Here is a 21,497-nt window from a genome sequence, read left to right on the forward strand (position 1 = left end):
GTAGATCTACTACTGCCAGTACTGGTACTATCTAACAATATACATAATACTACTTCGAGTAGTACCGTTCTAGATCAATACAAGGGATTGAGTTGAGTCTTTTACACAACGATCTGCCTAGAGTTTCTTTGGATTAGACTATTTCAAATTTTCATTTTCATTTCATCGCCGAGTTTCATCCCTTGTATCTTTGGTGTTCTTCCTTCTTTCCATGTCGTATTGTTTGAATAAACCCGTTTTGAGAGTAGATCAAGAATAGCAACTGCATTTTTTTGTAGTATCGGCATATGTTGCATTTGCAAGACATGGAGATTGCTGTTCAGAACTTGAGACAGTCTGCCTAAACGTCAATACTCTTTGGCCAGTTCCGCAATCCACACGTACATGTATGATGTCTGGTGGTGGTCTTGTGCACGACTTACTGCATTTCAATAGCAGTATTAAAGCGCGTACCAAGCTGAATTTTGTTATGCAAAATCTACTGAGACCTGGAGACGCACCCGAGATAGTATGTGTCAGGTGTCCATCAAGTGCTGCCATGACTACAGGATATGCGGGGGAGTTCCCTCTTTCTCTCCCTCCCCAACTCTCTCTCTCTCTTTCTCTCTCTCTCTCTCTCTCTCTCTCTCTCTCTCTCTCTCTCTTGTGCGCGTGCATACGCACGCACACACGCACACACACACACACACACACACACACACACACACACACACACACACACACACACACACACACACACACACACACATATACATACTGTAGTTGCATCCGATTGCACATTTTCTTGTGCGAAGATACAATGGTGAAAGCGGACGGTAAGTACTATAGTCCTGATTTAAAAAAAATGTTTCCTAAGAAACTCTTCAACTCCACTCAGAGTCCGTTCGGCAAATGTAGGTGTTAACAAGTGGAAGATATTTCTTTACATTTTTGGGTGGTCCCTTGCAACCACCCAATATCTCTTTACACAGAATGTGCATGTGTGTACGAACAATGTGCATGTGTGTGTATGTATGTGTGCGTGGGCGTGTGTGGGCGTGCATGGGTGTGCGTTGACTACAAGCAGTCACATGATCTGTTTTCGTGTTGACTACTGTATAAGTACAAATTAATTTTCGTTTGGAATTAAATTTCGCTATATTCGTTAGGGGCACGAAATAACTACTAAAAGTTTGTACAAAACTAAAGTTTTTTTCTGAACGTTCGGGGTGACAGACCTCGACCAAAAACGAAATTTAGTACGTAACAAGCCTGCTGGTGGAATGATCTAATGAAAGATTTCGTGAGCGAAAATTTGTCCTTATAAGTCCAATAGTCTGTGCGGTCATATGATCTCCCCCAGTCCATAGGGTCTCTCCTGCTTGAAGAAATCGGGCAAGTTGTAGTAGAACTGATTATACTTGGCGTCACGACAAAGACCACGTATAAGACGCTTCTCACGCTTGGTCAACACCCGCCCCGTCAGCTCAACGGCCCTCTCCAGATAGGCCTCGATGTCTGGATCTTGTATTTCGTCGTTGTTCAGCAGTTCCTCCTGTTCCTGTATCTCGGCTATCTGAACGCTGGACTCTTTACGGGCAATGTTCAACACATCGGCGAAACTCTCGCAAGCGGCGTACGGACGTTTGTCAGCCGCCTCGCCCGCCGCGTTGCCATCCCACTCGGCCTCGAATCTCTCCCGGCACATTCTCTTCACCCAGTCCATGTGGTTAGCGCCGTGGATCATTTTCCGACCGTGTTTACCCCCATCGTCCTTCAAGCCGGCGACTGCAGCTGCCTCTGCCGCCGCCGCAGCTGCCGCCGCCGCATCGTGTGATTCCTTTAAGCTCTCGTACAGCTGGTCCTCAACGTCGATATGATTGTCGTCGTGCTGCGGGAGGATGATGTCGTCATCGCTCTGCTTGAAGATCCTGGCCTTGATGGCCTTGATCTGGCTGGCCTGGCGCAGCAGCTGCTGGTGTGCCTCATGGTGGATGGTCGCATGGTCATGCGCCGTGTGGTGAACACGCACCGCACGCTGACGGAAACACATGTTCTGCCCATCCAGAGGTTTATCGCGAGTTTGCGACGATTCCAGGGTTCTCCTTCCCTGCCGATTCACGTTGCTGCAGCGCAGGTTACTCTTCCAGAATGGTTCTTGTTCCGGCGCGACGGCAGATGCAGAATTCGTATCAGCCGGACCAGGCCTGGGTTTCCGTTGAGCTTTGGCGTGCTTGGGGCTGGCACCGATTTCAGGTTTGCGCTGTTGTGTGGGCACCTTGTACCCGCGTTTGGACCAAGCATCCGGCATGGCGCCCCCGTCCTCATAGTAATCATCAAAGTCATCACTGCAGCTGATGCTAGAGATATCGTCATCCAGCATCGGCGACAGTTCCAGATCCGCCATTATTGGCATGGCCCTGGGAGCGAGCAGTGTGTCGGTCTTCAGGTCTATGCTTGGCAGAGTGAAGCCCTGCCTGGCACCGTCAACATGTGCTGCGGCCTGCGACTGTTTCCCGTCTTTCTGAGAATCTCGGGTGCTTTGAGAGGATTGAGCTGGATCGGAGCAGACAGATGTGTTGAAAAAGTTGGGCACATAGAAAGGCAGGTGCGTTGTGCAACCGAGCACACATCCATTCACCGGCAAGCCAATGTACATACATGAATAGATATGCACACATGCATGTAAGTTCGTGCATGTGAGTTTTCACTTTTGCGCATGTTTCCACGGGCACTTAAAAGAGCACGAAGCGTGCACGTGGTTTTCTACCGTGTGTGGATGCAGCCCAGTGGATATCCACATTCGCTATATTTGCCACATCACCCCATCATGGGTGGACGTACAGGGATAACTGTGTTTCCACTACTCCGCTTCATACATGAAGCTAGTGTGAAACTCGGACTTACGAAATCGCAACTGCTCGTTCTTCTGTCTGTGTATCCTGCTCTTTGCCTTCGGCAAATTGAGCCCTCTACGGACGGTGGATGAACTTTACATGGTACCGTATTTTCCGGGGTATAAGCCGCACCTTTATTCGCTAAAAATCGGACCAAAATCGCCCCCTGCGGCTTATACACCGAATATGCTTGCGCGAATGAATGCTTAGCATACATCAGTATGCATGCTGACGTCATGTGACATGCCATTCGACTCAGCTTCGCGCCTGTGTTGCTGATCAACATCAGTGGCAGCGAGACTGAAGATAGTGCAGATGACATGGAGTGATCTGTAGTCAACACAGCAATACACCAACATCTCTGCAGCAACCTGTGGTGCACTAACACTTCATAATCTGATCTAACATGGTATTTAGCTCCATAACCATAATAAATTTGTAGAAAGGCCATTGTCAATGAGTGTGAAAAATCTTGGTTTGTGGGTGCGGCTTATTCTCCGAATACCAACTTTTAGTCAATATTTTGCCTCAAAAAGGGGGGTGCGGCTTATACCCCGGAAAATACGGTACATGAAACTATGGTATACCAAGAGACAGGGTGGAGTGGAGGGGAGGGGTGGGAATGCAATCACGGAAACTATGAACTCACCAAAGTTCTTCCGTCTAGCCTGAGCCTTGGTTGATGGTCTGTGATGACTATTGGTCGTGTGCTGCAGTGATTGCTTGGTATCCTGCGGATGGTTGATTGAATCAGCTAGCTTCTTGGAGTAGTCCGACAGAGTGCTCCCATGTCGAGACAAAGCTGTGCTATCACCATAGTTGTGCGCTTGGTGCGGTTGATTCAAGTCAGATGCGTCTTCTACAACGATTTGTTTCCAGCGTGGGAACGGTGTCTGCGCCAGTGAGGAGGCTTTAGCACTTTGACACTGCATTGGTCTAGGCTTCCTGGTGGTGGCTGCGCGGCCGCGGGATTTCTCCTTCTTCTCGACATTAGTTGGCGGCTCAGGTTCAGGATACCTGGGTCTGTCGTACTCGGCCAGGTCATCAGGGAATATAACCCGTGTCATAGCATGCTTGTAGACCGGTTCGTACCAGATATTCTTCTGTCTAACGTAGCGAGGTCTGCGGAGTTCTGCGAGTCTTTGACGGTGCTCCACCAGGAAACTCACCGTCTCCCTTTTCAGATTCTTTTTTTCCGTTGCGCTCAGGTAGTTGAGCTTGCCGTGGAAATCCTCTTTGCCGAGCAGAATCTTTTCCCGTAGCTCTGCGATCTTCTCCTGCACGTCCTCCCGGTCAGCCGCGCTGAGCTTGCCCTTGCACATGACGCGGATCTCTTCAAGGCGCTCTCGCAGAAAACCAAGTGCCTTATCCAGCTCCGCCTCAGCCCGTGCAATTTCGCCCTGATCTGGCAGAGGTGCTGCTTCCGCTGGTGGGGGTTTTGCCTTTCGCGCGAGCCTGGATTTTATGCGGCGTCGTTGTTCTTGGTCTTGTTGTTGTTGCTGAAGGCGTATATGTGGCAGAAGTACAGCTTCTGGGGATTCGGGCAGGTCTTCAGATTTGCGATGTGGCTGATACCGTTCAATAAACTCTAACTCCTTGTCCGAGAGCTTCTTGCGTCGCGTTGTGGGACGCCTGGGTATGCCCGGAAAGTCTTTGTTTTCCTCTGCGTAGGGGTCAATACCGGTGGGTGATGATACCATCGGGGGCTCATAACGCGCTGATGTTGATGATGGCACCGGCTTTGGTGCATGACTGGGTGATGATGATGATACTGCGACATGGTTAGGTGATTTCAACGATGATGTCACTGTAGCATGGGGTGATGTCATTGATGACGTAACTGGGTGATGGGATGATGTCACGGCACGATGGGTTGATGTCGGTAGCGGTGTTGTAATTGCTGCAGGGTGGGGTGATTTTGATGATGATGTCATAACTGAGTGGCGGGGTGATGTCGTCGCGGCGGCATGATGGGGTGATACCGATGATGACAATTTTGTGTGATGTCGTGATGCCATTGCTGCATAACGGGGCCGTGCGGATGTTGATGCCATTGATGCATGACGGGTAGATACCGATGCGGATTCCATTGCCGTGTGACGGGATGATGTCGATGGTGATGTTATTATCGCTTGACGGAGTGATGTCGGTGCTGACGGAACGGCCGTGTGGCGAGGTGATATTGATGGTGATGCCGTCGCGACGGCATGGTGAGGTAATACTGCTGATGACAATGCTGTGTGATGATGTGGTGATGTCATTGCTGAGTGTCGGCCTGTTGCCGATGCTGACGGCACAGCCATGTGATGGGATGATACCGATGTTGATACTATTGCCGTATGATGGGGTGATGCCGATGTTGATGGAACAGCCGAGTGACGGGGTAATGCCGATGTTGATGGCACAGCCGAGTGACGCGGTGATGCCGATGTTGATGGCACAGCCGTGTGATGGGATGATGCCGATGTTGATGGCACAGCCGATTGCTGGGGTGATGCCGATGCTGATTCCATTGCTGTGTGACGGGGTGATGCCAATGTTGATTTCATTGCCATAATACGAGGTGATATCGAGGGTGATGTCATTGCTACTAGCGGGTCGATACTGATCAACTGCAGCAACACAGAGCACCAGTATGACGTCACAGTGGGAGTATCAGTTACTGCATGTATGGAAGTAAACATATTTTATGCCAATCAATAGTTATGACTTTTGAGAGTCGTTTTTCGTTGAAAACCAATTTCTGTGACTCTAGATGGGTCAGAAAGGTGCCCGTAGATGAATGTACGCCGAATAAGGGGTGTCCGGGTTTGAGGTGTTTTACTGCACCTCACAGTACACAAAGCATGTACCCTGGGGTAAAGATAGACTATCCAATCACTCATCACCAGAACCAGCCTACACTGCACTACTGTTGGGTGACAAAGAACGGAGGTCAGCCTCCTAGCCTAGGTCAGCCTCCTACTAGCCTAGGTCAGCCTCCTAGCCTAGGTCAGCCTACTAGCCTAGACCGTTCTTATTTTCATGCATTACAGTCTATGCACAGTTGTGTCACCGTGTATACACTGGTATGCTGTGCTTGGTGAAATTCTAGGCTGCTGTTCTTCAGCGCTCCCTTCTTCAGCACAGGACGGTAGTGTATGATGGTTATGCGGTAAACCGTGATGGTAATACAGTGTTGGAATCCCATCCCCAAGGATGCATTGCCGGGATGTTCAAAGCCTAGCAAACCCTACAGAACTCAGTCTTGTTGCGGCGCCGGCGGTACAGGCAGCCATGTACATCTAACTACCGAGTGTTACTGTAATGGAAGCTGTTAACTGCAATACCTGTACTCAACTGTCAAGAACTAACAAGACACTCAGACGAACTAAGAACAGGCTATGGTGAACGAAGCCGATGGATGAGCTACGGTTGCCTACCTTGTCTGGGTCGTTGACAGCGATCTCAAGTCCTAGAATTCTCACAAATTCCACAGTCCACACTCCACAGTCAGTCACAGGTTACAGAACGCACAATCTAGATCTTACCAGACTAGACGGCGGGGGACAACAATGAGCAGCTGATTGCAACTGACAGCGGTAGCCTGACAAATCCAAGCAACCAACAATTCCTCGGCTGATCCAGCCTTTTTGCTATACAATGTTTAGCCAGTCTGCAGCACAACCCTGAACAGTCCAGTACTGTAATGCCTATCTCAGTATCACTAGCCTATCTCCTGCCGCTGAATCCAGGCCAGGGCTAGCGCTGGACGACGTGTAACCAGTTGTTACTGTTCTGTCTCTTCACTTGCATCAACACACAATGACTGTGTAGCCATACTGTACTGGGTCATAACATATGCTACAAAATAATTGCCGTCAAATCCAACATTCCAAGTCAAGACAGTACAAGTAGACGCAGTACTTGCTGGACTGTGGACACTGTGCTTGTATGCCGTGGCTTTTTAGTTTTAGATCTACATATGTACATGACATTGTAATTATTTGTACACGTTGTTATTGATGCACATGCGCATACGCAGCGCATCCTGTGTGCATTGTGCTGCGCATATGACCTGACTGCATTGGTGCGTGACCGCAAAGCTGATGCTGTGACGTCTCCCCACGCACACGCAAACACACGCACTGCATGCAGCGGCACACGTACTGTGACGTAGATCTACGTACGTACATGTACATAACACATCATGTCATCACGCACATTCTTGAGCACATCTCGTGCTAACAGTAACACTGTGAAACAATTCATAATGTGTGTGTATGTTTGATAATAATGATGATCAGTTAGCTCTGATCTGAATCACGCAACGCAACGCCGAAGTTAGTGTGCACGCACGCAATAAGCAACAAGGAACGTGTACCAAAGCAGCATGTACGTGTGCAACCGGTCACCAGGGAGTCGTCGAGTATTAAATTTTGACCACTAGGCACTAGCTCCCTGTGTCGCACAGTGAGTGTGTGTCATTATCATGACTAGTATTAGATTAGTAACCAGCCATTTGCATGCCACTAGTGACTGTAACTACAATCATGTAAGTACATTACAGATAAACCTTGTTTTATTGAAAGTTTTTGAAACATGTTGTTGGTTGACAGCATGTAAGAAGGGGAGACAACCGTGTTGGGAAACAGTGACCTTACTACAACCATCCTCGGTTGGTGCAACCCTGGTCTTTACAACCATCTGATCAACCGTATGAGTGTTATTATAATTATTAGACTCGGGTCTGACACTGCTTGTTCTAAGGGTGATGTTAGTTTTCTTGTTGTTGTACCGTCAGTCGTGTATTCGTTGTTCGCTCCTGGATGTCTTCTTCATTCTCAGTCCTCATACAACAAGAAAACTAAGACAACTAACTCCCCTAGACTAAGGAGGGTCAGAACCGGGTCTAACACCGATACGCCGGTTCAGGTGGTCGTAAAGACCGGGGTCCGGGGCTCTATCAACCGTGGATGGTTGTAGTAAGGTCACTAGTGCACTGACTCTGAACACGGTGGCCTCCACCTAGCCCAGTTATCAGTGAGTCAGCAGCATTTTTGCGTGGTCTCAGGCTAGGCTCAGCTTGTGACGTGAGTGAACTCACTGATCTGTTACTAGTGTTAGTGTTACTTGTGACTGTTCACAGCATAAATGCATAGTGCCAAAAGTAGCAATGCGGCAAGCGCAAGCGTCGCCCGTTTGATGACTTGTGTTTGTGTGTCGGTTTTCTACCTACTAGTCTGGACAGGCCCGTGCCCTGACTCATTATGACTTATGACTTGTTATGACTGGTCAACGTTTGATAAAATGCGTTATTCTCTTTTGATTGAGTGTGTTCTTGTCATAAGACATAACTCCTATTAAACAATGCTACAATCGTAGATTCCACTAGGATCCATTATGGGAAATAGGGCCGTCCAGTCCCATGTGGAATCGGGGTTCAATACACGAGGAGTGAAGGCGAAGAATGTGACATTTTGCGGGGAATTTATGGAAAACTGGAGCGATTTCAGGCCAAACACGTACATGTACATGTACATGTACTTCTAAAGTGCATGTAAGTCACGTGCGAAGCCGAATTTCATATTTTTGTAGTTCCGCGAAGTGGATGTAGGCGGTAGGGGTACGTCGGAGAAGGAGAAGTAAGACTACATAACACTCGTAGAGTCGTACCGAGTCACAGTCACACTCAGCACGTGTTGGTACATTTTTTTTACATGGTGCGTCCCACATCAGATCTGCACACCAGTAATATGACTCATCGCTGCCTTGCTGCTTTGTGCCATCAAATGGTGTGTGGTTTTTGTAAAGAAAAAAAAAAAAAAGTTACATGTGTGTGCATCCACGGCACGGACGTACACAGCTCTCAGTTCACAGCTCTTCTCAGTTCACAGTTGCTCCGCAGAGCATTCCACACGAAGATTCAGCCACGTCGCTCACTGCCGCTCTCTTTACTTTTCCTCCTAAAACATTATTATCAGTCTGTATGCAGCTCCAGCCTGTATCTCCGCCGTAGGGGACGTAGACCGCAGAGCATGTGGCGTGAAGCCACCAGTGTGTAAGGTTGCGGAGCACCGCGCGAGTTACTCCACACGTTCCTGATCGTATCTACAAGTCTTGAACACATTCCTCCTGGAAAATTTCATAAATTAGCTTTCAGGCCAGTAGTTTCACGACAAACGATCGCTGTTCCCGTGTCTGTTGTATTATCATTCTGCTCGCTAACCCGAAATGAAGCTGGCCACCACCGTGCCATATTGGATTCCTGCATGCTGTTGGCCGTCGCAGTGTTCAACTCAAACCCGTATTGGAACCGGTAGATGTGTTTTGGCCGTTATTTCCACTACATCGTAGTCAGTGTCGTACTACTGACCCGTGCCACTGTGTACGTGTAGAATAGGTCTGGTTGCTCTGGAGGTGTTTCCTTGAACCGTTCTACTCCATCAGTGATCATTGGTGTTGACTCGCTGAAGTGGTGTGCATGCAGCGGATCGGAGCTCATTCGACTTCCTAGGTTTTGTGCGTTGCTCTCGCATCGCTGGACAAGCTGAGCAGCAGATTCTGGGAGTCTAAACATCGTGGAACATCAATCTGACAGGTAATGTGTGTTCGTGTGTGTGTGTGTGTGTATGTGTGCGTGTGTGTGTGTGTGTGCTTGTGCGTGCAGTTTTCTATGTGTGCGTGTGTCCATGTGTGTACAGTCAACTTCGCTGATAACGACTGCGGATATAACGACAATTCGCGAATAACGACAGAATTTCCATGCCCAGAGCAAAGTCCCATCCAACTGTAACACATATGATGAGACTTCGGGTATAACAACACTTCGCGAATAAGGACACTTTTCTGATGCCCCGCCGGGTGTCGTTATACGCAAAGTTGACTGTATAATGTGTCTTCGTGTTGTGTATGTGTTGTGGGTGTACACGTGTGTACATGTATGTGTGTGTATGTGTGTGTATGTGTGTGTGTATGTGTGTGTGTGTGTGTGTGTGTGTGTGTGTGTGTGTGTGTGTGTACGGGTGTGTGTGTGTGTGTGTGTGTGTGTGTGTGTGTGTGTACGGGTGTGTTTTCTGCATCTTACGCACTCACTGATTAGGAATGCATGCATGCAATGTCAGCAGTAGGGGTGAAACAACTGTAATTTGGACAAAGAACTAAAGCGTTCAAAACGGGTCTTCCAGAGTGGCCATGCTTCTGGGGTGGAGAAATCGAACGGGGCAGGACCAGGAAATTTGGCAGACGACATGACTAGCTGCTACTTCTGACACCATGTAATATTCCTGTGTGAACATCAAGTTAGTTCCTGCACTCCATAGATCAACTTCACTCCACAAGTCCCAGACAACAACTGAAGTTTATTTACACAGAACAAGGAAAGATAAAGATGCACAACCAGGATCCATATATGTACACAGTACGGGAATGTATAGGGGTAACCGATCCCGGAACGGATCGGGTACAACAACGGGACCACAACAACAACTGACTCAAATTCCTTACTGACTAGGTCGTCAATGCTATCAACTGATAGTCAACAGACGATGGACTGACATTGCCCTCATGTATGAGCACAAACACAGCATGTTATTTACTCATCCACAAATGCCAATGCATGTTCACCCAGCCATACACAAGCAGCATAAGCACAACACACACACACACACACACACTGTAGGTATCATAAAACATATCGTTGGAGTTTAGCACCGTTCTTGTACTCGGCTGGGTGTGAAAACAAACTGGATTCTTGTGTCGCGTGTACTTCACAGCACATTGCCTGAACTCACAGGACAATCAAATGAACTACAGACATACATCAGGGCTTCTATACATACTTGATGATTGTGGGTTTTACTTCTATGGACTCAACCTTATCAACTGGCCAGTTGATTTCTCGACTCAGTCGTTTCACCCCTAGTCAGCAGGCAAGAGAGTATTGGAGTATAACTATGCCTGGAACGACGGTATAGGGCTTGAAAGTGATGACGTCAAAACGGCCAGGGAGTAGTAAGTTGACATCAGATTTCTATTTTTGGATCCACTAAGGTGTGACTTTGCTATTGCCTAAGTATGTGGGTGCATAGCAACCCACTCATGTCGCATGCAGGTGTGACTTTTATTTCGCCACCAGTTGTAACCCCGCCCCCAGTAGCCAAACCAGTCAGTTTCACTGGCTACATCACCATGCTGTGGGTAAGACCGCTTGAAATGTGCTTGGATCCATACAAAAACTGGATCCAAGTGGATCCAATTTTTGAATTTTTGAAATTGTTGCTATGCTGTGACGTAGCACTTTCAAGCCCTATTGATCGGAGAATTCCAAAACTACGAAGTAGTGGTTGCGACTTCGGCGATAATTTGTAAGAAAGGGTTTGCTCCCCACACCGGAGCTCGCGCTATTCCGCCGACTTTACTTGACACTTGACTGACTCACGACTGCCATCCAGAGCACACGAGAAGTCCATCGAACCTTCGACTCGGCAAACCTGCAAGAAAGCACCACTCCCTGCTCAATACACAGTGTTTCGGGGAATTCACCCCTCATCAGTTGAGCTTGAGTAGGCTGAGGAAGATTGTGCCTGAAGAGCACCACTTATATAGTGCTCTCCAGGCACAAACATCACCAGGGATACAAACTTACAGAGACGCTCCGTTTCCAGCGCGACAAACACCTCGTGAACACCAGATAGCAGCGTGAGTCAGTGTCGCTCCTGGACGGTGAGACAGACGTCGAGGACCCTCGGATTCGCAACGCTGTCACCTCCAAACCAACTAGTCGCAAGCCCGAGCTCCGGTGTGGGGAGCAAACCCTTTCTTGCAAATTCCAAAACTCATGAATCAAATAGCGCTTGGTGGCACGTAGTCCTGTTCTGTGCACTCAAGCACGGCGCTACTTTATTCATGAGTTCAAAGCCGGTTCTCTGGCCAGTACTGCAAGTTATCCACATTGTGTCTATCTGCATGTGCATGCGCATTTGTGTGCTTTGCGAACATATCTTGTTATTCCCAGGCAGTCGAGTATCAGGTATACAGCACCGACTACCAGCATGGAAAAGAATACACAGGAGCGTACCCCACGCACCAGGGATGTGACACCGGCATATGCGCAGGTCACCAGTAGCGACGACTGCAGTGAGTTTGACGATGACGACGACGACGGCTCACTAGCAAGCGTGGCGAGTCACGTGATGGTGATTCATGACGCGGAGAATGGTTTGGTGTTCAGCACCACCGATGACGTCACTCTGGCCTCTTCACTCTGCTCATCGCTGACTGTGTCGTCGATGACAGTCCCGAGCGACGTCAGCGGTGTTTTCGACACCGACGCCACCACCGGCGGTGGAAAACTCAAACAGCAGACGCAGCCTTCCAGGCAGAAAGTGTATCAGCGCAAGGCCAGACAACCACGCAATTCCAAGTCCACCGCCCACTCGTCAACCGGCTGTGCGTGCAACGAGATGTGTATGTGCATGTCGCGACAAGACATGACGGAGGAGAAGAGACGTGCAGCACAGCAGGCAAGGAGTGGCAGTGCCCACAGCTCTGTGACTTCACTGGGCTCTGCCATTACTCCGCTGAGTACCGGGCAGACGGAGGATAGGGAAACACTGGCTGCACTCCTTCATGATGTCGAGATTCTTCAAGATCCCTACAAGTTCATTACTATAGCTGATATAGACCAACACCAGCAGCAGCAGCAAGACTCATCTAGAGACATAACTCAGTGTAATATTGCAGGATCATATCAGAGGTCTGCAAGGCAACAGCAGCAGCAGCAGCATGGTGTAAGTGCACAAGAAGAGCCCGGCTCAACCAGCACTGAACCGGGTGCTCCAACACAGGATGGTGCAGATCCTGCAGTGCTGGGACAGCTGAGCTCGAAAACACGGTCCAGAGTGGCACCATATGCACTTGCCTGGCTTGCTGCCCTGAACACAGATGCTGTCTACGACCATGCTGAACCGGGGGGTTCTTCCCCTGTGGCCGGTCCACCAAGACCTGAATCGGGGGCATCATCCATCAGAACTGGGGAGTCGTACCCCGGAAGGGGAACATCCTCTCTAGATAAGGGCCTTTCAATCACTGAAGACTCGTCGAACAGCCAGGCCACCCCCAGTTACCGACATGAGGCAGAGACTGCAAGGCTGGTGTGGTCTAGGAAGGTATCACAGGGTAGCAGCTCCAACAAGGCCATTGTGAGCAGCACGAACCCAGATGCGGATAACACCGATACGGGTTTGCAATCTTCAGCTAAACCTGCTGATCATGGTGGCAGTGGACTACAGGAAAACAAGACATCGGGAACCACTAACACTGACAGTCAACCTGCACTATTCCAGAAGAGAGCGTCTCGGAGAAATGTAGCAGGTGTGGATATGGCCCCACGGCAACGGAGTAGGACCCAGTTACCAACGGCTGGTGATACAGAGAGGAGCAGTTCTACTGTAGTGTTGGCAACATCTCCACATTCCGTAGTGCACGGCACGACATCCAGGTCCGGCGCCGAAGAGACACAGAACTGTGAACGGCAGCAGAGGGTAACATCGACATCACCATGTGACAATAATGCAGTCAGCCGGACATGTGTACATGATGGCACAGCACGGCCTACTACTGATGATGACAAACTGGAGATGAATGCATCGAGTGCTGCACCACCTTCAACGAAACATGCCTCTCATACAACTCTACTGAAAGAACAGCGTAGGCAAGAAAGGCCGCAGAGAAAAGAAACTCGTGCTGCCCTGGAAGAGGACCATGCGGGACTTCAGGAAAGCCGGCACAGAACACCTCATCTGAAAAGATCCCAAACAAACAAAACTCGGACTGCACTAAATGCTGAGCAGTCGACTAATAACAAGGACAATAAAGAGGCAACATTTCAGAGGGATACTTCACGAGTAGGGGTAACTGCTAAAGAAGCAAACCCTGATCAGCACAGACCTGTACAGGCAATTGCTGAACAGCCAATCCCTTCTATCTCATATGGAAAAAAGGCAACCAATGAAGAAATTAATGAGGATACTGATAAGCCATCACCACCACCAACACCTGTGCCACCACCGACACCACCACCGCGACCCAATGCGGCACGACGTCGCTCTGTCAAACCTGCCTACTCCATTACCAGGCGCAGGGGCAGCAGCAGCGGCAGCAGGGCAGACACATCAGGCACGTCAGCAGATACAGGGCATGCAGCAGAGCATGACGGTCAAAGACTGAGTGAAGAAATTGAGCCAACAAGAAGCAAAACAGCAGCAGAGCCATCAGCAGTATCAGCAGGGCCATCTACAACAGCCAGTGGACCTGATAACATCATGACATCATCATCAATTGCCATGACATCATCATCAATTGTCATGACATCATCACCTTATGCTATGACACCATCACCTAATGCTACAACATCATCATCACAGCACTGCTCTAAAGCCAAACAAGCAGACTCGTCTAGGTCGCAGTCAAGGAGTTCCACCACTGGCAACCCAAGCTCCACATTGGAGCGGCCTAGACCGTCTGATTGCAGTAGCTCGCCTGACAATCCGTTCAAGACTCCGCCGCAGCAGGATATCACAACACACATGACGAGACTGCAGGACCGGCGAGCACGGAGACAGGCGGCAGTGGACCTGCAATCGCCGGTTGTGTCACCACCTCACTCCGCTGAGCCTGGGTACGGCAAACAGGGCTACCCAGAGGCAGGGGTACTGGATAGATACACTGCTCCTGTTCCCGAGTCGCGGTCTCGCCTGCTGGAAGCATTGAACAACAGGCACAAGTCCACAGAGCACCGAGGTGTTGACCAGGACGGTGTTCCGTACAAGCTAGCCGGCTACAATCGCTGGTCCATGCACAACCTAATGCACAAGGAAGCAGGCAAGGAGAGCTCTCCGTGGAAGGCAACCGCAGGAGATCGCGCACGCGCCGACACCGGACCTGTACAATTTACTCTCGTCGGTGGTCTGCCCGCTAGAGTGAGTACAGTATACCCTAAACTGCAACACGGCCAACAGGAAGACAAAGAGGACGGTGTTGACGAGGAGCTTGCTGACTACTACATGCAACGTAAGCCAATAGCCCGTGACCCATATCTGCAGCACAGACCGCTGCAGAGAGTTAGCGAAGACGAAAAGATAGTCCTAAAGGACACGGCCTCGAAATCGTGTAGACCGTCGACGTTTCAATTCCGGCGCAGACCACTGTCCCCGATCAGACAAGTTGATGAACTAGTCGAAGACGAGGAAGAAGAGGAAGAGGCTGATGAGATGTCGAATACTGACAGCAGGGGCGTGGCAGTGCAGCCTGGCAGCCATCAAGCAAACAACCACGAGCAGCTCCTACAGAAACCATCCACACGTGCCCGTTCCTTACAAGATATCGGTAGGATGGATGCAGTAGATCCAGCGCCATCACCATCGTCATCGCTAGCACCATCACCAGTGGCAGCAACAACAGCAGAGGCAAGCAGACAGAAACAAACCGCAGCCTCTGCTCCAAAGGATCATACTCATACGGCAAACCTGACAACATCTAGGCAAGGTCACAGACAGCGAAGTCATGTGAAAAGAAGAAACTTGCGCCGCCAACACGCTGTCGCCAGTGGTAAAGCCACATCACCTCCCAGCAATCAGGACCAGACAAAAAGCGCCAATGCTGGCAAAACAACCGCCGAGTCTGAGAATACCGAAGCCGCAGCAGAGGAGAAATCCCATCTACTGCCACAAATTGGATTGAAAACTAATGAAGCAGCAATTACTAAGCCGTCTGCTACACCGAAAAGGCCAAAGTTGACTCATCAGCAACGCGTCAATTCGGCTGATTCACCAAGGCAAGACGAGCAATGGCATTCGACCAACAACAAAAAACAGTATGATCCTAAATTGGACTCTGCTGTGGCTACTGGAGCCACCAGCAAAGCCAGTGGGCACAGCGCAGCTACTGGACTTGGCACAGCTACTGAATCCAGTACAGCCACTGGACTTAGTACAGCCACTGAATTCAGTACAGCTCCTGGACTCAGCACAGCTACTGGAACCAGCACGGCCACTGGACCCAGCACGGCCACTGGACCCAGTACAGCCACTGGACCAAACACAGTCACTGAATTCAGTACAGCTACTATACCCAGTACAACCACTTCAGCCAGTACAGCTACTGGAGGCAGCACAGCCGATGGGCACAGCTCAGCTACTGGAGCCAGTACAGCCACTATGCTTGACACAGTCGCCGGACCCAGCACGGTACCTAACCCAATCAGCAACACTAGCAGACCCTGTACGTGTACATGCCACTGTCGTAGTCACATTGATACCAACACCCGGGGACATCGACGGCAGACATCAAGAGAACCGGGGTTGGATGGCTTAGTGTTGCCTTCAACGCCACGTCTCACCAACGATAGACTTTCACAGGGTGTCTTCAACGCGCTAGGCACAACTACAATCCTGTCTATCGATATCAACACTACCAATTATGGCAGCGCCTCTGAAAACGGTGACAACAGTGGTGGTAACTATAGCAACGAAAATGGTGGAAACCATGGAACCAACAGTGGTAAGAACAGCTCTGGTGATGTCGGCAGTAACTATGGCAACAGTATGGGCAATGAAAGAAGCCATCAAAATCACCATGGTGAGGAGTTGCCAGAGCACAGAGACAAACACCGAGAAGGGTCTGTTTCGCCGCAAGGGCAGAGCCGAGGGTCGGAAGAATTTGTCCTCACCTCCAAACACCAACAGTTGGACACGTGTTCAGGCACAGCGCCTACACATCCTGACAACCAACCAGGACAACAGCTACAATCTCTACCACCACCATCACAACCACTGGTGCGGCCCCGGCGGTCGTCATCACAAGCACAAGAGCAGAGGACAACGTCATCGTACGCCATACGCCAGCTGGACGGAGACGTAGCGGCAACCATAGCCGGTCTTGTTAACGGCACGATCAGGCCAGCTGGTCACATGACAGGTCACGTGACATCACACACAGCAACATGTCACGTGACATCACATACAGCAACAGGTCACGTGACATCACATACAGCAGCAGGTCACGTGACATCACATACAGCAGCAGGTTTTGTGACATCACATTCAGGGACAGGTCATGTGACATCATATACAGCAGGGAGTCATATGACAGGAAACCAAGACCAGCACCGGGTATTACCTAGATGGGACGGCGGCGACGGTGGTAGCGAGCAGTTTGGTTCCGCCTTGGTGGAACAGGGTTGCGAGGCAATACCACACCAGCGGAACAAAGAGCCGATGACGACTACCTCCATGAAGATAATGCAACGTGAACTACGTGTTCGCCACACTATTTCCTACCCCAGGCCAACTACAGAGCAGACTGGAGCATCGCAAGGCGCACGAAAGCAACTCAAGCGGCCCAACCATCCCACGTGGAGACCAACGGGACCAGCCTCTCGCATTCAGAATACCCCCAATGTTCCACACAGACCTGCCACTACCACGCAGAGTAAATCCTCGGCAACACGCAAGCCGGCTACTGCCCCATCTCGTGACCGCAGCACTACTAAACCAACTGTGCAGCCAGCAACCAGAGCAAAGACAACGAAACCGAGAATTCAGCCGACCGCCACCGGAGGTGCTGCTCGTATGTCCACGCGTAAACCCAACGCCGACAGAAACCCCGCTAGAAGCTCTCTAACCCAGGTGACTGGCCGCGGTGATCGGGTCATGCACACGGCATGGAGCAGCAATGGTGCTCAGGGTGCTAGCACACGGCTTGCTCTAAGACAGTCGTCAGTAGCACCGCACGCAATGACTAGCACAGCTCACAGTAACAAGAATCTAAAACAGGAGACGAAAGCAATTCACTCTGCCACCGCCGCTGCCACCACCACCACCGCCGCCGCCGCCGGGAAGAAAAGACGAAAGAAGAATGCTACTTCAAGTGGGAGGAAGAAGGTAGCAGGTGAACTACTACCGTGGTCATCGGACGAGGAGATTAAAGAATTGACAGCTGGTCAGGAAGCAGACCATACACCCAGTGCTGACCTCACACCCAGTCTTGAAGATCATCCCTATCGCAATTCTGATCCTGAACGACTGGTATCGTCAGAAGATGACATCGCCGACGGCCAACCAGAGAGCGTTAGCGAACGGCATAACAAGACCCTGGCGAAGCAGCAAGAGATGCTTGCACGTAACCGTGAGTCTAGACCCAAACATCCACCGTCTAGCTTCCCAAAGTATCCGAAACCGGAGATCTACGGCATAATCAAACCAGAACTGACCGAAGGACCGTTCAAATCCATCAACGAGCAGCTATTCGGTAAGCCTCCTCCGCCAGTAGCACGAACCAGGCGGAAGACGACGCAAGCGGAAAAGAAGAAGACGGCCGAAGAACGGCTGGCTGAAATGTATTGGAGGCTACGCGAGCGGCAGGATCGGCGACAAGAGGCTGAACTAGAAGCTCAAGACTATCAAACAGTTCAACACAGCACTCCCGTGAAGGTAAATCCAAGCAAGCCGCACTTGCATGCTACCATAACACAGCAGGATGTCACAAGAAACTCCAAACCGGTACCAGGCAAGCATGAGTCGATGGCTGCCGGTGGTTTTGCTCGCTCTAGTGCACGGCAGCAGGAAAGCAAAGGAGAATGGGAGATCGTGGAACCCATCTCCAAGTCAGCACCCACCTACACACACCACGCCACTAGGTTGCCCCCGGTTCTCCAATCCGGAGATGTCCCCTTGATCCCGTGTCTGCACACGTCACCGCTACGACTAAAACCGTACAGATCGCCGCAAGACAGACCCGACCGGAAGCCGTTCATCATGCAGAAGCTACAAGAGGACGCCGTGCCCTCGTCCCCAGAACCCGACACAGAAGGACATTGTCATGACAAAGATGGCCGCCACCACGCCTCCGTTCGACCGGCCACAGCACTGGAGGCGTTGTTCCGGGAAAACCTTGACAGAATGGAGAACATTGAGAAACTGAAGGCAGAGTGCGAGCAGAGCCGAAGATACCTGCAGTCTTGTCGTGGCAACGTGCCAGAACCTGGCAACCCAGAAAAATCACCGTCATGGCAACGAGAGCAACAGCAAAAACGTGATGATGTACGCTACTGTCGCGCGTACCTGGACGTGAAGTCGGGAGAGGAAAATGATGAGGAAAGAGAGTTGGCAATGTATCAACGTATGATTACGCTGAGAAGACGTGTCGATGCCAGCCTTTCCAGAATAGTGGCGCCACCGCCATCCCGCCACCATCACCATGGTAACCAGAACCCGGGTTACTCAAGAGCTTACAGACGAGGCTGAGGCCGCACTCTGGGGAGTGCCCAGGGTGGTATTCCCCGACCTGGGGGCAACCCCGAATATGGTACTGTGCTAATCTCTTCTTGTCTTGACTTGTGTCATGACCAGCGACAGTATTGTTAGAGCTTTGAAACACAATCACATGCACATGCGTATGCACACACACACACACACACACACACACACCACACACCCACACCCACACACACACACACACACACACACACACACCACACACACACACACACACACACATGCATGCACACACACCATGTACCACACACACACACACACACACACACACACACACACACACACACCACACACACACACACACACACACACACACACACACACATGCATGCATGCACACACACACCATGTACCACACCCACAACATCACACACACACACACACACACACACACACACACACACACACACACACACACGCATACCATGTACCATGGACACACGCATCGTACGACAATGTGATCAACGAAACTCAGTCAAGCTTGAATTGTGACCCTGTGGTAATAATGATAATGAGCTGCCAATGAACACATTTTGGCCGTTCTCGAACAGAAATATTTTGCTGTGATCAAACTTTGGCCGATTGGTGTTCAATCTTGCAGCATTGCACTCCATGGCAAACTGTGGCCTGTGATATACTAGTACTTTGGTCGGTTGGCACCAAGCGGCGAAATCAGCGAGATTAAATCGCCAGCGAAAGTTAGTTGATTTACGATAGTAATAGTGACAAGGTCACTAGGTGTTTAACACATGCCGAACGGCGATGGCTGCTTTCAAGAAGACTTCAACAACGTTTGCACGCTTTGTGATTACTCAGTACTTCATCGGGGACAGCAGCTGACAAACCTGCACCAATGAAATCCTCTTTGTACTTGGCAGATTTTCCGCTGCAGATAAAAGACCTCTTCCTCGAAGTTTTGGCACCGGGAGCCCTCGGTAATCTCTTCGAGCACCCCTGCTGATTCATTGCAGGAACTAGTGCCACCCCCTTCGTTTGAATCGCTGCTGGACACCTCCTCTGCCTGTTGCAGCCATCCTCGGAAATGGCCACCCAAATGTCGAGAAACTCACAGCTTGAATCTGTGAACAATAAAATAACTCTACATGTGCTCTACATGTGCTCTACATGTGCGGCCTGCAGTTCTAATGCCAACAGAAATTGTGCTTGGATCTGTTCTGCATTCGGAGCTCGCAGACGCTATCCTCGATCGAGCTCACTTGCGTAAACAAGCAGAACAATCCAGGCCACCGTGGAAGATCATTTATTTTCAGGGCAACCATAACCATGACAACAGAGATTCTGCAAGATTCCGTGACCATGGTGACCGGTACTGCGCGGCGGGAGCGTACATCTACTATGTCTACGGGGTTACATGGTTCCGTTTCTTGCGATTTATCTTTCGTTCCGCGATTTTGTAATTTTGTGCATTTCTCAAGCTTCTGCGCGGCAACATTATAATTATTTACAGGATGTAGCCTTTATCATTGTCTGCTACGTAGAGTAGACTCTAAAGTCTACGGGCCCGGGGCATCGTTTTGTTTGCCTTTGCCGCTTTGGCCAAGGGATGACGAACAAGTACGTGGGGCAGAAAGTTTTCAGTTCTGGAGAAGTGACACTGCTACTTTCTCTCCCAAAACGCAGGTTTGTGCGGGTGCACTGCCATCATTATAATATCGAAAATGTGCGAAAAATGCTACTTTTAGTGCTAGCATTACCGGTATCTGCCGATGCGTAACCAGTACCAACATTTCACCAGCCACACTCCACGATACTGTCGATAGCTAGAAGTAACAGTTCTTCTTAGCAGCCTAGTATTGCTCCGGTATGATGACGGGAACTCATAGGAGGAGATGCAGATACCAAAAATTAATAATGAAATTGGTAGAAAGAAATATTAACTGGTTTGAGGGAAAGAGACACGAAATGGTCATGTTTTAAAGAAGATACTGGCGCAGTGTGCCTACACTGAACTAACTCTCACATGTGACAAATCAACAGGAATGAAGCACTGTGGAATCAACAGGAATGAAGCACTGTGGAATCAACACTGGAATGAAGTACTGTGGAAAGGAGGTTTTATGAACCCTACCGACATACATGTAACTAATACGAGTGCTCAGTCAACCACGAGGGCCACGAGGGCCACGAGGGGAAAGAGAGTCACACCGAAAAGGTAGCGCTAAAAACTACACGTCACAAAGAGCACCGAAGTGGTGACAAAGATGGGCGCAAAGACAAAATAAGTGCATGTACATGCACATGTACGTGTACGTGTAGAAGCCGAGTGACAGCCAACAAAATCATTTCC

The 21,497-nt window shown here is 49.9% G+C and overlaps 2 protein-coding genes across 2 annotated transcripts; one reads left to right on the forward strand and one right to left on the reverse strand.

Moving 5' to 3' along the window:
* Positions 1-746: 746 nt before the first annotated feature.
* LOC135829822 (uncharacterized) lies at positions 747-6,754 on the reverse strand. Its single transcript, XM_065342212.1, has 3 exons — positions 6,299-6,754; positions 3,526-5,488; positions 747-2,535 (listed from the first exon to the last, which is right to left on the reverse strand). The coding sequence occupies exons 2-3, from the start codon at positions 5,459-5,461 to the stop codon at positions 1,325-1,327; spliced, it is 3,147 nt and encodes a 1,048-aa protein (XP_065198284.1). The 5' UTR covers positions 5,462-5,488; positions 6,299-6,754; the 3' UTR covers positions 747-1,324.
* Positions 6,755-8,835: 2,081 nt separating this feature from the next.
* Positions 8,836-19,866, forward strand: LOC135829565 (mucin-5AC-like). The gene is made up of 2 exons (XM_065341961.1): positions 8,836-9,456; positions 11,872-19,866. Exon 2 carries the CDS (start codon positions 11,909-11,911, stop codon positions 19,157-19,159), a length of 7,251 nt encoding a protein of 2,416 aa, XP_065198033.1. The 5' UTR covers positions 8,836-9,456; positions 11,872-11,908; the 3' UTR covers positions 19,160-19,866.
* The last annotated feature ends 1,631 nt before the right edge of the window (positions 19,867-21,497 follow it).

Source organism: Sycon ciliatum, chromosome 13 (assembly GCF_964019385.1).
Source record: "Sycon ciliatum chromosome 13, ocSycCili1.1, whole genome shotgun sequence".
Classification (NCBI taxonomy): Eukaryota; Metazoa; Porifera; class Calcarea; order Leucosolenida; family Sycettidae; genus Sycon; species Sycon ciliatum.

Excerpts from the sequence above, each read along its gene's own strand:
- LOC135829822 (XM_065342212.1), bottom strand. The coding sequence starts at position 5,461 with ATGACATCACCCTCGATATCACCTCGTATTATGGCAATGAAATCAACA. Across the intron at positions 2,536-3,525 it reads GGCTAGACGGAAGAACTTTG|CTCAATCCTCTCAAAGCACC; the intron begins GTGAGTTCATAG and ends GCTCCGATCCAG.
- LOC135829565 (XM_065341961.1), top strand. The coding sequence starts at position 11,909 with ATGGAAAAGAATACACAGGAGCGTACCCCACGCACCAGGGATGTGACA.